The sequence below is a fragment of the Dipodomys merriami genome, unplaced genomic scaffold, assembly GCF_024711535.1.
Source record: "Dipodomys merriami isolate MVZ:Mamm:240054 unplaced genomic scaffold, mDipMer1.0.p SCAF_45, whole genome shotgun sequence".
NCBI lineage: Eukaryota > Metazoa > Chordata > Mammalia > Rodentia > Heteromyidae > Dipodomys > Dipodomys merriami.
Window position 1 is genome coordinate 4,685,184 of NW_027206013.1, and position 12,956 is coordinate 4,698,139.

At 50.9% G+C, this 12,956-nt stretch overlaps 1 protein-coding gene across 3 annotated transcripts in view; it reads right to left on the reverse strand.

Annotated features, from left to right (window-relative positions):
- Cabin1 (calcineurin binding protein 1) overlaps positions 1-12,956 on the reverse strand; it is a 147,828-nt gene that overhangs the window by 6,223 nt on the left and 128,649 nt on the right. For all 3 annotated transcript variants that reach the window (XM_069994444.1, XM_069994441.1, XM_069994443.1), the window contains exons 30-34: positions 10,156-10,319; positions 9,217-9,313; positions 7,715-8,395; positions 6,258-6,332; positions 2,917-3,199 (exon numbers count right to left, since the gene is read on the reverse strand). In XM_069994444.1, coding sequence (XP_069850545.1) covers positions 2,917-3,199; positions 6,258-6,332; positions 7,715-8,395; positions 9,217-9,313; positions 10,156-10,319 — 1,300 coding nt within the window. The remainder of the gene's footprint in view (positions 1-2,916; positions 3,200-6,257; positions 6,333-7,714; positions 8,396-9,216; positions 9,314-10,155; positions 10,320-12,956) is intronic.

A 12,956-nucleotide genomic window follows, 5' to 3' on the forward strand; every position in this document is an offset into this window, starting at 1 on the left:
CCCTGAGGGTTTTCTTGGTTCTAAAGGGCTAGAATGTGGGCTCTTGGGGACACATCCGTACCTGACGCCAACCCAGAAAGCTCTGAGAACAAGTAGGGACACTCACCCAGAGTTGGTCACACAAAAACCATCTTTTTATGGATTCTACATCTACCCTGAAGTGGGTAGATGTTGGAGTAGACAGGTGAGCTGCTCAGGCAGCCCCTCTGCCAGGTCTACATGGGCACACGCTTAGTGGGGGCTTATTTAACTTTCATCCTGGCAAAAGGCCACTAAGTCTAATTTTCCGGAAAGAAATAGTAAAGAAATGTATACTTGAAAACAGATACTCTTCTTCTGATCCAACAGTTAAAGATGATGATGTGAATTCCTAACAGCCAATGAAGACCTGAGGCTGCCAATCACTACAATGAACAAAACTGTAAGAGAGACAAACCAGATACCAACAGCTCACACCTATAATCCTAGCTATTCAGGAAGCTGAGATTTGAGGATCACAGTTTGAAGCCAGCCAGGACAAGGAAATCCATGAGACTCTTATCTCCAGTTAACTATCCAAAAGCTAGAAGTAGAGCTGTGGCTCAAGTGGTAGCAATACCAGCCTTAAGCAAAAAAGCTTATTGTCCCTTGGGTAATATACTCAGGTCCTGAGTTCAAGCCCTAGTATACCAGCAAAAGCTTAAAAAAAAAAAAAGACTGCAAGCTAGATCTACCTACCCCAGCAATTACTGTTAAGATTTCCACCCACAGATACTTCAAGATAATGGAGACTAGGGAAGACAAAGTACAGGATAGCCTGAGGTAGAAGGGCAAGAGATGGGTCTTTGTGGGAATGAATGAATCACTAAAAGCAATTTAACTATAGCCATGGGCCACATTTTTTTTCTGGTTGTAGGGCTTGAACTCAGCACTGTCCTTTGAGCCACAGTGCTACTTCCGGTCCCCCCCCCCCCCCCCCCCCCCCGTCTGTTGTAGGGCCTGAACTTAGGGCCTGGGCACTGTCCCTGAGCCTCTTAGTGCTCAAGACTAGCACTCGATCACTTGAGCCACAGCGCCACTTCCAGTTTTTGAGTGCCTAATTGGAGATAAGAGTCTCCCAGGCACTCCTGCCCGGGCTGTCTTTGAACTGTGATCCTCAGATCTCAGCCTCCTGAGTAGCTGGGATTACAGGCATGAGCCACCAGGGCCCAGCTGGTACTTCTGGTTTCTGATGGTTAAGTGAAGATAAGAGTCTCATAGAAAAAAAAAAAAAAAAAAAAAGAGTCTCATAGATTTTCCTGCCTGGACTGGCTTTGACTGTGATTCTCAGATCTCAGCCTTCTGAGTGGCTACGATTATAGGTGTGAGTCACTGGCACCTGGTATAATTTCTTTTTCTTCCTGAGGCTGGGCAGCTGAGGCTTCCCTCAAACTCGATCCTCCTGCCTCCTGAGGTTGAGGATGACAGGCAAGTACCACCACACCCAATAAAACTATGCTTACTGTCAAACACTGTTCTAAGTCCTACAGAGCTACTCTATCTCTTCCTTGTACATTCTATTGAGGAAACTGAAGCAGAAGATGAAAAGGGACCACCCAACTTAGACGGTCACATCATTTAGAGTTCCCCTTTTCCCTTTCTTTCCTTTTTTTTTTTCAATGCGCACCCCAAGCCTTTCAATGCTCAATGCTCTTTGTCCTATGGCCTTTAGAGTTTGCTCTAGGAACAAATGGCCAATCCATTTTCTGACAAGGCCCCTACATTTTCATGATCCTCAGGAAACTGAGGATAGCACAGATGAAAACACCATCACTTGACAGTGACCCACGGAAATGTTTTGAGAGGTGAGACTCCCCACCTTGGTCTCCCTGTGGGCCAACACAGAGCTTGTGCAAGTACACAGACTGGGTCCCTGAAACAGTGGAAGAATAGGAGGGCTTGAAATGAAGTATCAAGGAGTCTGGCCCATCCCTGGATGGACCCTGAGGACACTGGGAACCCATTGGCCAGGCTAGTCTCCCTTACAAATCCACTAGCTGAAAGGTGAGCTGGTTAGGGAACATCCCTGTCCTCTTTTAGTGTCTTTGGAGGCTGCCCATGGTCCCAGAGTCCTGGCCTCATGCCTAGGAACAAGTAGAGCTTGGCACAACCCTCTGTTGGGCCCAGCTGGGCAGAATCATAACCACAGAGCCAGAGGCAGACCTATACCAGCAAAGGAAAGACTACTTTGCCCATTCTCCCACTTATTGCTGGCCTGTGTGCTACTGCTTCAGTGGTCTGTCTCCATAGAAAAGTTCCCAGCCCAGACTTACCTGATCTGCTGACAGGTTGCCCTTCCAGTCAATCTTAGTTTTTAGAAGGAATAAAAGCTCCTCTGTCAGAGCCAGCCTAGCCCTGTACTTGCATCCATATGGTCTGTTCTTCATAAGCTAATACATGTGACCACTGTCCTCATCTTGGCTGGCTTTTGTCTTGCTCATGAACCTCTGATGGGTCCTGGCCAGATTTGGTGGCCAGGAACAACTGAAACCAAGGGCTGGTAGCCTCACAGTATGCCAGTGTCAGGACCCCTCCTCGTACCTATGGGGTACAGGGTGTTCACATTTATCTGACTGAGCCTCCTTCCTATTTATTGTAGGGCTTTGAAGATGTGGGAAGGAAAGGGTGTGCTTACTTCCTCTCTCCATATCCTTTTATAGGCGGGGAGACCTCAGGGAGCCAGGTTAGGAGAGTGGTGGGCATAGGATGTCCTATCTGGGATCACCAATGCTGCCAGAGACTGCAGAATAGACCAGGGTGGAGATGGTTTCACTGCTCACTTTGTATTCCATGCAGGAAGCAATGTTTGCTGTCAGCTGATGGTGGGGACCTGGGTCTGGCTGTGGCACAGCTGGACATGTATTCTTACATCACCAGGTACATTGGTATGACACTTACCTGGGATCAGAGAGGCTGTGCTGAGAGTGGTCTCAGGCCTGTGTGGCCGGGGGATTCCGGGGTCCTTGGGCAGATCTGGGGTAGAGGCTGATGTTGCAGGCAGACAGCTGACAACAGCTGTAGTAGCAGCCACTGCACTGCGAGGCTTGACATGGCTGTCACTGGGCCGTTGGACAGCATCGACCAGCACAGGGTCAGGTGTACTGGAGACCACAGCTGTAGGAAAGAAGTTTTCTCGACTGTCCTTAGGGTGCTTTGGGGTAGTGGGGGTGTCCCCTGAGGCCTGTAAGAACAAAAAAGGCTAAGAGGGTTGGCTGGGCGGCCCTAAGCACACACTGCCCTGTCCCACCCCAGGCCAATACAGTCCTTCTATGGAGGACACATCCTCTGGACCTGGGATGTCAACACAGCCCTATGACCTCTGAGCTCCATTATGCGGCCCATGAGATGCTGGCACGCAGATATTCGGGGACCCAGCACCAATACTGATACTCAGCTTGTGCTGGTGAGGACTCAGTGAGGACCTCCTGCTGGCCCTCCCTGCTCACTCTACAAGGGCCTAGGCAGGGAGAAACATGTCTGCCCTGAAGTATAGCGGACTTCCAAAAGGCCACTTGTGGAAGGGTCCTAAGGGGAATGCTAAAAGAGTCCACATCTGAGCTCCAGACTGCAACTGGCTGTGACCCCCAGCTATGGTGCCTGGCCTCTGTGGTTCCTATGAGCCAGACCCTTTCCAGTCTTCTTTCACAGTTCATTCTGCTATGACACTCTTCCAGGGTTCTTTTCCCAGGGCCACTGCCATTCCACCAAAGCCTGGCCCTCCTTGGACAAGTATGGAAGGCTACAGCATCCTGACAGCATGCTTCAAATAAAGTGTGTTTTACGGTACACTGAGGCAGCATCTTATGGCAGAGCTGAGCCCCCCAGCAATCCAGCCCCTCTTCAGTAACAGGCCCACTGTACTGTCTTGAGCTGCCCATGTCAGGGCAGCAGGGCCCTCCACCCTACCCCCTAAGAATCATATGTCTGTTAATGGGCACCACAATACTAGGGGGACAGTTAGCTTCCATGGATGGATAACTGTCTTCTGGTGGTTGTTTTGATTGGAATGCCCTGTCCATGGTTCTACATGGCAGAAGATAGGCTCTGTGGACTGTTACTATGTGGTAGGTGTCTGGGATAAGCTCCAGGACTGTGCTATGGGCAACAGTTTGGTAGGAGGGCAAGGTAGGCTGTGGGCCTGGGAGCCCACATTGGGCCTGGAGGCCTGCAAAAATGATAGTGTTGTTGTTGTTGTCTGAGTCCTGGTGGCAGACACACTGAGGAGGGTCAGTGCTGTGTCCCTGTATGGTCTTTAGAGCACCCTACAGGGGTGTACGGGGGCTTCCATTGCAACTCTGACATGCTGAAAGCAAAATGAACACTTCCTGCGCATTGGTAGCAGCAGCCTCCACTTTCCTAGTGTTGGTCAGAGTTGAGCACAAAACCAAGGTGGGGACTCTGGGGTCCTGTGGGGTAGGATGTACAGAGGGGATGACCTGAAAGAGACCCTGGCTGCTTGCACTGAGAGGAACATGGGGCAATGGGGAAGGACAGGTAGCTTATCAAAGAGCTTGAGAGGAGCCTTCTAAGGGGCTTCTTCTAAGGGGCCCCAGTTCCATGTAAACAGGGACATGCCCTGTGGAATATGCTATGTGCTGGGTGTCTGGGGAGCCCCAGGCCAGTGCTGCGGGAAACAGGTCTGGTAGAAATGTGGGGAAACATGCCAAGGATCAAGGGTAAGGAGAGATGGGGAGGCAGGAAATGGCCTCCTTGGACTGACTTTAAAGGAGATGAGAACCAGAGCAGAGCAGCTAGCCCTCAGTCATATCCCTCTAGGCTTAGGGTAGGAGTTGGGGGCCAGGCATGTGGTGAGAAGGCCTTAGGCAATAGCAGAGACACCCTACTAGGGAGCAGGTGCAGGTCAGAATATCAACAGAGAGGACACAAAGCCATCGAGCTGGCTCTCCTCTACATGAATACTGTATCCGAAGAGGGGGCTACGGATCCACAGTTCACTTGGTCAAGGTGAACCTCCTGGACTTCTTTAAGCCTTAAACAGGAAGCGGGGGGCGGGGGGGGGGGAAAGAACCTGATGCCCCATTCCTTTGAATAGAAGCCTGTCTGGACCCCCCAGGATGGCACCAGCTAGGATTCAGACCCCTTTGGATGAGACAGCCCAAGGTAGTTGGGCCATCTCTAGGGACAAAAGGCTTCCTTTTTAATCTTTTGACCTATTGGCTTTCAAAGCTCTAAGAGGGGAGCTCAGTGGTAAGAGTGCCTAGCATGCATGAAGCCCTGGTTTCAATTCCCCAGTACCACATCCACAGAAAAAGCCAGAAGTGGTGCTGTGGCTCAAGCATTAGAATGCTAGCCTTGAGCAAAAGAAGCTCAGGGACAGCGCCCAGACCCTGAGTTCTCACAAAGACCCCACCCCTCACTCTCTTCCTGCTCAAAACCCCCTATCCTTATCACTCCTTTTTCACAACGTTGGCCCCTGGATCCTCATATTGTATCTAGAAGTCACCCCACTTCTTCACTGTCCCAGCCCTGGGACCCCTGGAATATTCTCTTTCTACCCGATCCTGTCCAAGCCGCCCTACTCCTGTGGTCCTGTTGGGGTAGTTGGCCCTGCTTGTGCTCTCTAATCCTCTGGTCCATATTGATGGCTATCAAGGGTCCTTATACCAGGGCTCCTCACATACCCAGGCAGAGTCCTGACCTTTCTGCTTCCTTTGCCTTTCCAAACCCAACCTCACTCTAGCTGGGATTCTTTGAGGCTCTTCAACTCCATCTCTATCCCCATTATCTCCCTCGCCACCCTACCATGCAGGTCCCTCATCATGCCACTTCTTGGATCCTGACATTCTTGCTTAGCCCTGCACCAGCATTACCTTCTTCACTCATCACTGGTGTGACTGTCCCTTCTCCTGCCTAGTAAGGGCTATCTCCCCACTCTGCATAAGGCCCTACCCTTTTCTTCAGTGGTCCCTCAATAGGATACATCTCTACCCTGGGTTCCCAGCCATGTTTTTTCTAGTCACCCTGGCTCTAAGATTACTTTCTCCATTTTTGTTGCAAAGGTGAGGTCAGCTCGCCAGGAGCCATCTTCTCTACTTCTGGAAAAGGGAGTAGAGGCATCCCTACTATGAATGGTGCCCCATCAACCTGAGGTTTAGTCACTTCCAGCTCTTCTCCCTTTGGTCATGCTGACTACAAGAACTATCCCCATGCAAATGTGCTTCCAGCCTACAGCTAGGCCTAAGTGATAGGCAGGACCTGAGCAACTGGCTCCAGCTTACCTGTCTCTGGGCAGCAGCCCCAAGGTGGACTTGACAGAACTTCACAGCCTGCTCCAGAGCAGCCTCCTCGTCCACCTAAAACAAGGAGATGATCAAAATAGAGGACCTGGGACATGGTGCTTGGCTTCCTCCCAGGCATGTTTGTTAGGGCAGCACAGACCAGCCTATGGGAGTTTGACTAGGGGTATGGGGAGAACTCAGCACAGAATTTTCCTCACTGATGCCTAAATCCAGAGCTCCCAGGTCTGTCTTCCAGGTGAAAGTTCTAGCTGAGGGTCCAAGTACCAATTATTGGTATCATGACTTGGGGCCATCCATACTTCTAGCCACTCTAAGTTATTTTCTGTGGCTATTTATGTTGTTTACAAGAGCTAAAGCTGACAGGGAAACTCAGACCAGACCAACCAAGCCTCTAAATTTGCCTGAGAGCTGGGTGTGGTGGTATACATCCATAATCCCAGGAAGTATAAACAGGAGAATAGAGAGGTCCAGGCCAGTCTGGGCTATGTTTTTTGAGAACCTCTCTTAACAAAAAAAATTTAGTTGAAGCCCAGTTGCTTCTAGGTGTGGCTTCTGACAGGCAGACTTCTGAGCTTCTTGCTCACTTGAGGGGCAGGAAGGAGGGCTATGATCCAAATATAAGAGGCCTTTGAGAAGTCCTGGTCTGAATGGGGCAAATCTGATGGTGATAGCCTTGGGCAATGCCAGACATAATCCAGAGCCCAAGAGCCCAAGGCACAAGGAGTTCAGTCCAAAACTCCAGAGGTGAAGGGGTCACTCTGGACAAGCAGTGGGCAGGCCCTGAGGTAGATGGCCATATATGGCCATCAAGGCAGGGAAGAAGGCAATACAGGGAAAGGCCAGCTTCACTACCAGCAAGGAAAACAGTAGTACATTGACGGTCTTCTAAGCAATTAACAACAAAAGCAAATGGAAGTTAGCACTTGACATTTTGAGAGAAGATTAATGTATGTGTCTATACATCACAAGACAACAACAACAAAGCAGCAACAAGAACAGGATGACAGCTTCTTTGGGCCACAGTGGTTAGACTCTTTCCAAAAAAGCCCTATCTTTTAGGTAAGTTACAGCAACCACCTTTAGATTGAAAGCTCAAAGGATGTGCCCCAAATGCAACCTGATGGCCTCACTGGGACAGGGACAGGGGTGGGGGCTCATCTTCCTGTGCTGGACCTGTAATGCAGATTCATTCATATTCCTTAAAGGCACAAGTTTTAAAAACTGTTTTGCTTTCTCATTGTAGAAAGCCTCAAAAGCAAAAAGAGGGGATGTGGTGGGTATGATAACTGAAACCCACCCCAGGGGCAGGCCCCAGCACATCTTGACACTCAGGAATGAGCCTCCTAGAGAAGAGAAAGCCAAGGACACAGGTAGAGTTTGTGGACATCAAGTCTGTGGATAGGTACAGCCCTGGGGCCATCTCATTGCTCACCTACCTGTTTGATGAGCATGTAGGTCTCTGACATGATTCTCTCAATTCGGCCTAGGTCGTAGGCCACACCTTTCTGGCCCTGCTGCCACACTCGGTAGGCATCCAGCAGGAGGGTTTTGCCTGACTCTGTGTCCTCCAGAAGCTTCCTCTTTCGGCTGGGTCGTGGGGGTGTCTCTTCTAGGTGGCTGCAAGTTCTGGCCCCGGTGGCAGTAGTGGGAGCTGTGTTGGTGGTGGGGGTTGGGGGGCCTAGGGTGAGTGGAGTAGGCTGCTGCCGGGCACTGATACTCAGCTCCTCTAGAGACAGCTCAGCAGGCCGACTCTCTGGGCCTCGGTCCCTTGGGAGATGGCTCGGCAGCAGGGACAATGGCCGTTCCAAGTCTATGCGGCAAATAGTGGCCTCACCTGTGTCCATGGGCTCAGTGGACCCCATTCGTGGACTCTCTCTGTCCTTCTGCTCCCCACCCTGGCCTAGACTGTCTCCTGCATCCATGGCCATAGGCTGGTGACTGAAGGTGCTCACTGTGCCCCCTGGCTCAGGCTCTGGCCCTGAGACATCAGTCAGAGGAGACTTCTTGGGGTGAGGGAGTTTCTCCTGGTCATCCTCGGGACTGGTCTTGTGTGAGATATCGGTGGTCATTCTGGCTCTGGAGAAGCCAGAGGCCTTGGGTCCTGGATGTTCTGACCCCTGCCAAGAAACCAGAGACAAGACAGTAGGGTCTCTCCAATACATAAAAGCACCTCATTGTCACTGAGCTCAACTCGATGACAATCTTAGCTATGGACATCTACTCTACTAATGGGCCAGGGCTTGGCCTCAGGCATCAGAGGAATAAGTCAGGCCCAGAGACTTGTCCTAAGCTCTACAACAATGGCAGTTAGAGGGGCTAATGGGACCTTTATTTACTGCTCATGAAAGCCTGGATCTAGCTGGGATGTAACCACCTGGCTCTCCTGTGGAGTAGCGATGTAAGCCTCAGGGGGTTGTATAGGAAGGGGATTGGGGCCATTGCTGCCTGTGCTTACTTCTGGCCTTGTGAAGGAGGGGTGAGTGCTGAGCAGCTGCATCAAGCCCCAACTACTACACTGGACACGGGCTCTAGAGGTGGCAAACAGGGTTTCCAGCAGCCCCACCCACTGAGGGGGTACTTCAGTTCCTAGGCCTCTGGAGTTGGCTGTGCAGTGGGGTCCTGCTGCACCTGCCTAGGGGTTGGAAGATGCACATAATGTGCTCATAGGCCTTGCTCTGCCTGCTGGGGAGTTTGGCCCCATGTATGGTCATAATCACTCTCTTCAACCATCAAGCATGTGGAGGCCTCAGTAACTGCTGAATACTCATTGTTCCAGCTGACCTTTCTGGCCTAGAAGTGGGAGTCAGGATGGGTTCTGCTTTTCCAGTGGGGACAGAGAGACCTGCCTAACATGCAAGCAGTAGCATCAAGAGCACTGCCTGGGGAGGGTCTTAAAGTACATTTTATGGGCCATGGAGAGGGGCAATGGACAACATACCTCGGTGAGTTCACTCAGTGTGTCTTCTAGCACCTTCACAGTAAGGATAAAGGCCCGCTGTGCCAAGACCTGACGGTCAGCATCTCGCAGATATTTCCTATGATCACCCAGAGGTGGCCAGAAGGAATGAGAGAGTGTTAGATACCACATAAAGCTGCTGGGTAGCAGCCCAGGACATTATCCCTGCCCTGAGAATGTGTGTATCCCTATGTCCAATCTATTTTTTGAGGTCTGCTTCTCTGAAGGTCTCTACTGCATCCCACTTTCCACAATCAACAGGTCTCTGAGTTAGCTCCACCTTGCTGAGCCCTCTGGTCTAGCTGTAAGCAGGGAGGGCCACAGTAGGCTGGCGTTGCCTGTTGCTCAGGGGTGGGATAACGAGGGAGGCATAGTTCTTCCCTCCCAGGCCCGTCTTCCTGAGCTTGTGGCATGCTACCTGACATGCCATAATGAATAAAACCAGAACAAGAATCAGTGCAGGTATAGGAGGATGGTGATCCAGGCTGAGGCTTCACAGCCTTGCACCTCCTGGGAACCCTTCATTCCTGCATGTAGCAGATGTTATATGCCCTCCCCCTTTCTGGCTAAGGGATTCCTGGTTCCTATTGAAGCCCAGGCATCACTGCAGCCCACTTAATCATTATTGGCTTTTGCCTCACCACCTGATAGTATCTCTGAGAGCTAGGGGGAGGGGAGGCTAAATTGTCCAGGGTGTCAATGTGGAAACCACATTGTTAATCCCAGGATGCTTGAAGGTAGGAGTGGTGCCCTGTAGGTTCTATGCTGAAACAAGGAAGTCATGGAGGAGAAACTGGTGGCTGGGGCTTCTAGACCAGTGGGCTCAGGACCAATCTGAAGCAGTGGAGACAGTCCTGGTAGATGGCCTGGTGATGGCAGCAGAGGTATATACTAGGTTACTCATGTGGGTGGCCTACTCACTTGCCCTGGTCTGGGGTCCGCTGCAGCATAGAGGACACCTTCAGCAGGGTGCCGTGGTCCCGGAGCTGGGCCAGCACCTTGAGCAGTAGCACGATGGAGCGGTTCATGTGCCAGGCGAAGCTGCCTGGCCGGTCAATCTCATCCACGGGGATCCGCCAGATGCCCTGTGGGACAGGCACAATGGGTTATGAGGAGGACTGCTATGGCCAGAGTCTCAGGGACACCCTCCCTAACATCCTCTAGAACATGCTAGAGGCATACTACCCAACTGGGGACTTCATGGCTCCCCATAGGAGGAGAGATGCATGACTACCTCAACATATTCTCTCCTTACTAATAGTGGCAGATGAGACACGTGGTTCTGGCTGTATTATGGGTTTACTGGACCTGTCCCCTACAATGGCACTCAGATGCAGAGCTAACTGTCTGCACAGGTGCCAACTAAGCCATATGGGCAACTCTCAGAGGCAGAACTGTTAACAGAAAGGGGGCCATGGAGACCTCTGGCCACTGCTGTAGACAGGCTCTGGTATGGTCCTGCTCTCACACAGTCATTCCTGGCCGTCTTAGAAAATCACTCGCAAAGCCGGGTGCTGGTGGCTCACACCTGTAATCCTAGCTACTCAGGAGGCTGAGATCTGAGGATTGTGGTTCAAAGCCAGCCTGGGTAGAAAAGCCCTCATGAGACTCTTATCTCCAATAAACTACTCAAAAACTGGAAGTGGCACTATGGCTTAAGTGGTAGAGCACTAACCTTGAGCACAAAGAGGCTCAGGAATAGTGCCTGGGCCCTCAGTTCAAGCCCCACAATTGACACAAAAAAAAAAAAAAAAAAAAAAAAAGAATGAAAGAAAGAAAATCACTTGCAGCCCCTAGGATGCCCAGGCCTCAAATACCTCAGTAACAACGTTTTGTTCTGGCAACAACATTCCTCCTACTGCCCTTGGCTATGCCTAAATACTGTGGCACCAAGTATTCCCTAACATCACCAGCTAGAGTCTGGTTCTCTACAGCCCTGATAACCAGCATAGCATCTGACAACTTGGGGACCAGTCAAGGTTTAAGGGGAGGCAGAGATGACATTGGGATGGAGTAATGAGTAAAGGAATATTAAGAAGGCCTGACTTGGGCACAGTACCTCAAGGAACTGTAAAGAATCAGCAAGTTTTCAAATGGGACCCTGTAGTCAATCCCTGGAACAATTCTTGCCTAGAATGGACTAGTGCTACAAGTGACATGGCCTCTTCTTCCTCCTCCTAGCATGGGCTAGGTCCATGTCAGGCTGCAATATGGGGCTCTAGGGACCTTGGTTACCAGCATGGAGCCTCATGAATGTCTAGGTGGTATCCCTTCCAGGCCCTGGTCACTGCTCACTGCCTGCTCATGGTATGTGAAGAGGCCTGGACCCATACTGCTCTAGCAGTCCTGGGAAGGGAGCTAGGACACCTCTAGTCTTCAGTTGTTCAGGCATGGAAGGAGCTTAAACCCCTCATCTCTTAGCCTGTGCCATCCACAGTGAACCACCAAGCAGACAGATGAGTAACCTACGGACTATGTAGAGACCTCACACCACCTTCTGCCCTCAGCGGCATCCATCAAGAGCAAAGCCAAGTTGTCCATACATGCTGTGCAAATACCAGTGAGTGCTGTGCCTTCCTCACATGTGGGTCTACAGCAGCTTGCAAAAGCCACCACATTTGAGGTAGGATGGACGCACTGAACTATAGTGGCCACTATTGGAGTCAAGGGCCCCAGGCCTAGCATCTTCCTCCTCTGTTCCCAGAACTGCGGATGGCCTAGGTATGATTGCAGTGGCCTCTGAAGGTGCCGTCCCTGCAGTCTGCTAGGCCTGTGAGGCCAGATATCGGTGTCCAGGTGGTATCCATGAACTATGAATGCCAAAGTTCAAAAGAAGTGGTGTTATTCAGAGTCACACAGCCTGAAGACTTGGGATTGGCCCTTCAACCACCCACAACTTTGAGAAAAGGATTCCTATAGGCCTTAACCACCAGCTGTGATAGTGCCTCTCCACACCAGAGAGGGTAAAGTCCAGGACCACATGCTGTGTGAGGTATATGAGAGACCTGCAGCTTACAGGTCTCATGTGTTAGGCAAGAGGATCTGGAATATCCCTGGTTTTTTTACCAAATCTCCCTCCCTGTGCAGAGCCCCTGATGACTTAAGTCATGTGGGAGTCTGTTCTCTAATCTGGTGTGGACAGTCTGCCTGCCTATCAGGGTGTATATGTGAGGAGAAGCTGACTTTTCCAGTTTTCCCCTGGTAGTACCCCAAAGGCAGAGAGGTAGCCCTGCTCCCTCACATTCCGCTAGGCTCCACACTAGTGGGGCTGGGGTATAGGCACTAGCAGGCTTGGGGAAGAGGAGGAGGAGGAGAGAAACAGGAGTACTAGGACCCTCAGACACCTGTTGACATTTCAAAGGCTATTAAGCCTTATGGTAAAATAGGCTGAGGGGTTGCCTAGACCCTAATGTTTATCTAAACCCCAATACTGCCAAGACTCAGCCATATATCCGAGGAGCTAACGACCTCTGGAGGGGGCTTGTTCATCTTATTAAGGGTTAACGAGTAGAAAAGTGGCAACTCTGGTGATTGGGTGGGTTTTTAACTAGAAGAGTGTCTTAGATTGGGTAGGCTTGCGTTGCTTCAGTTCTGGGTCACAAGGGCCTTGACACAAACCTGGCAGAGCAGGACAGGCATTCAGGCTGAAAAGGGTTTTCTGTATGTGGCTAGGCTCTTGGACCAGACAAAAGCCATCTCACCCCTCTTGCTAGTGAAAAAAA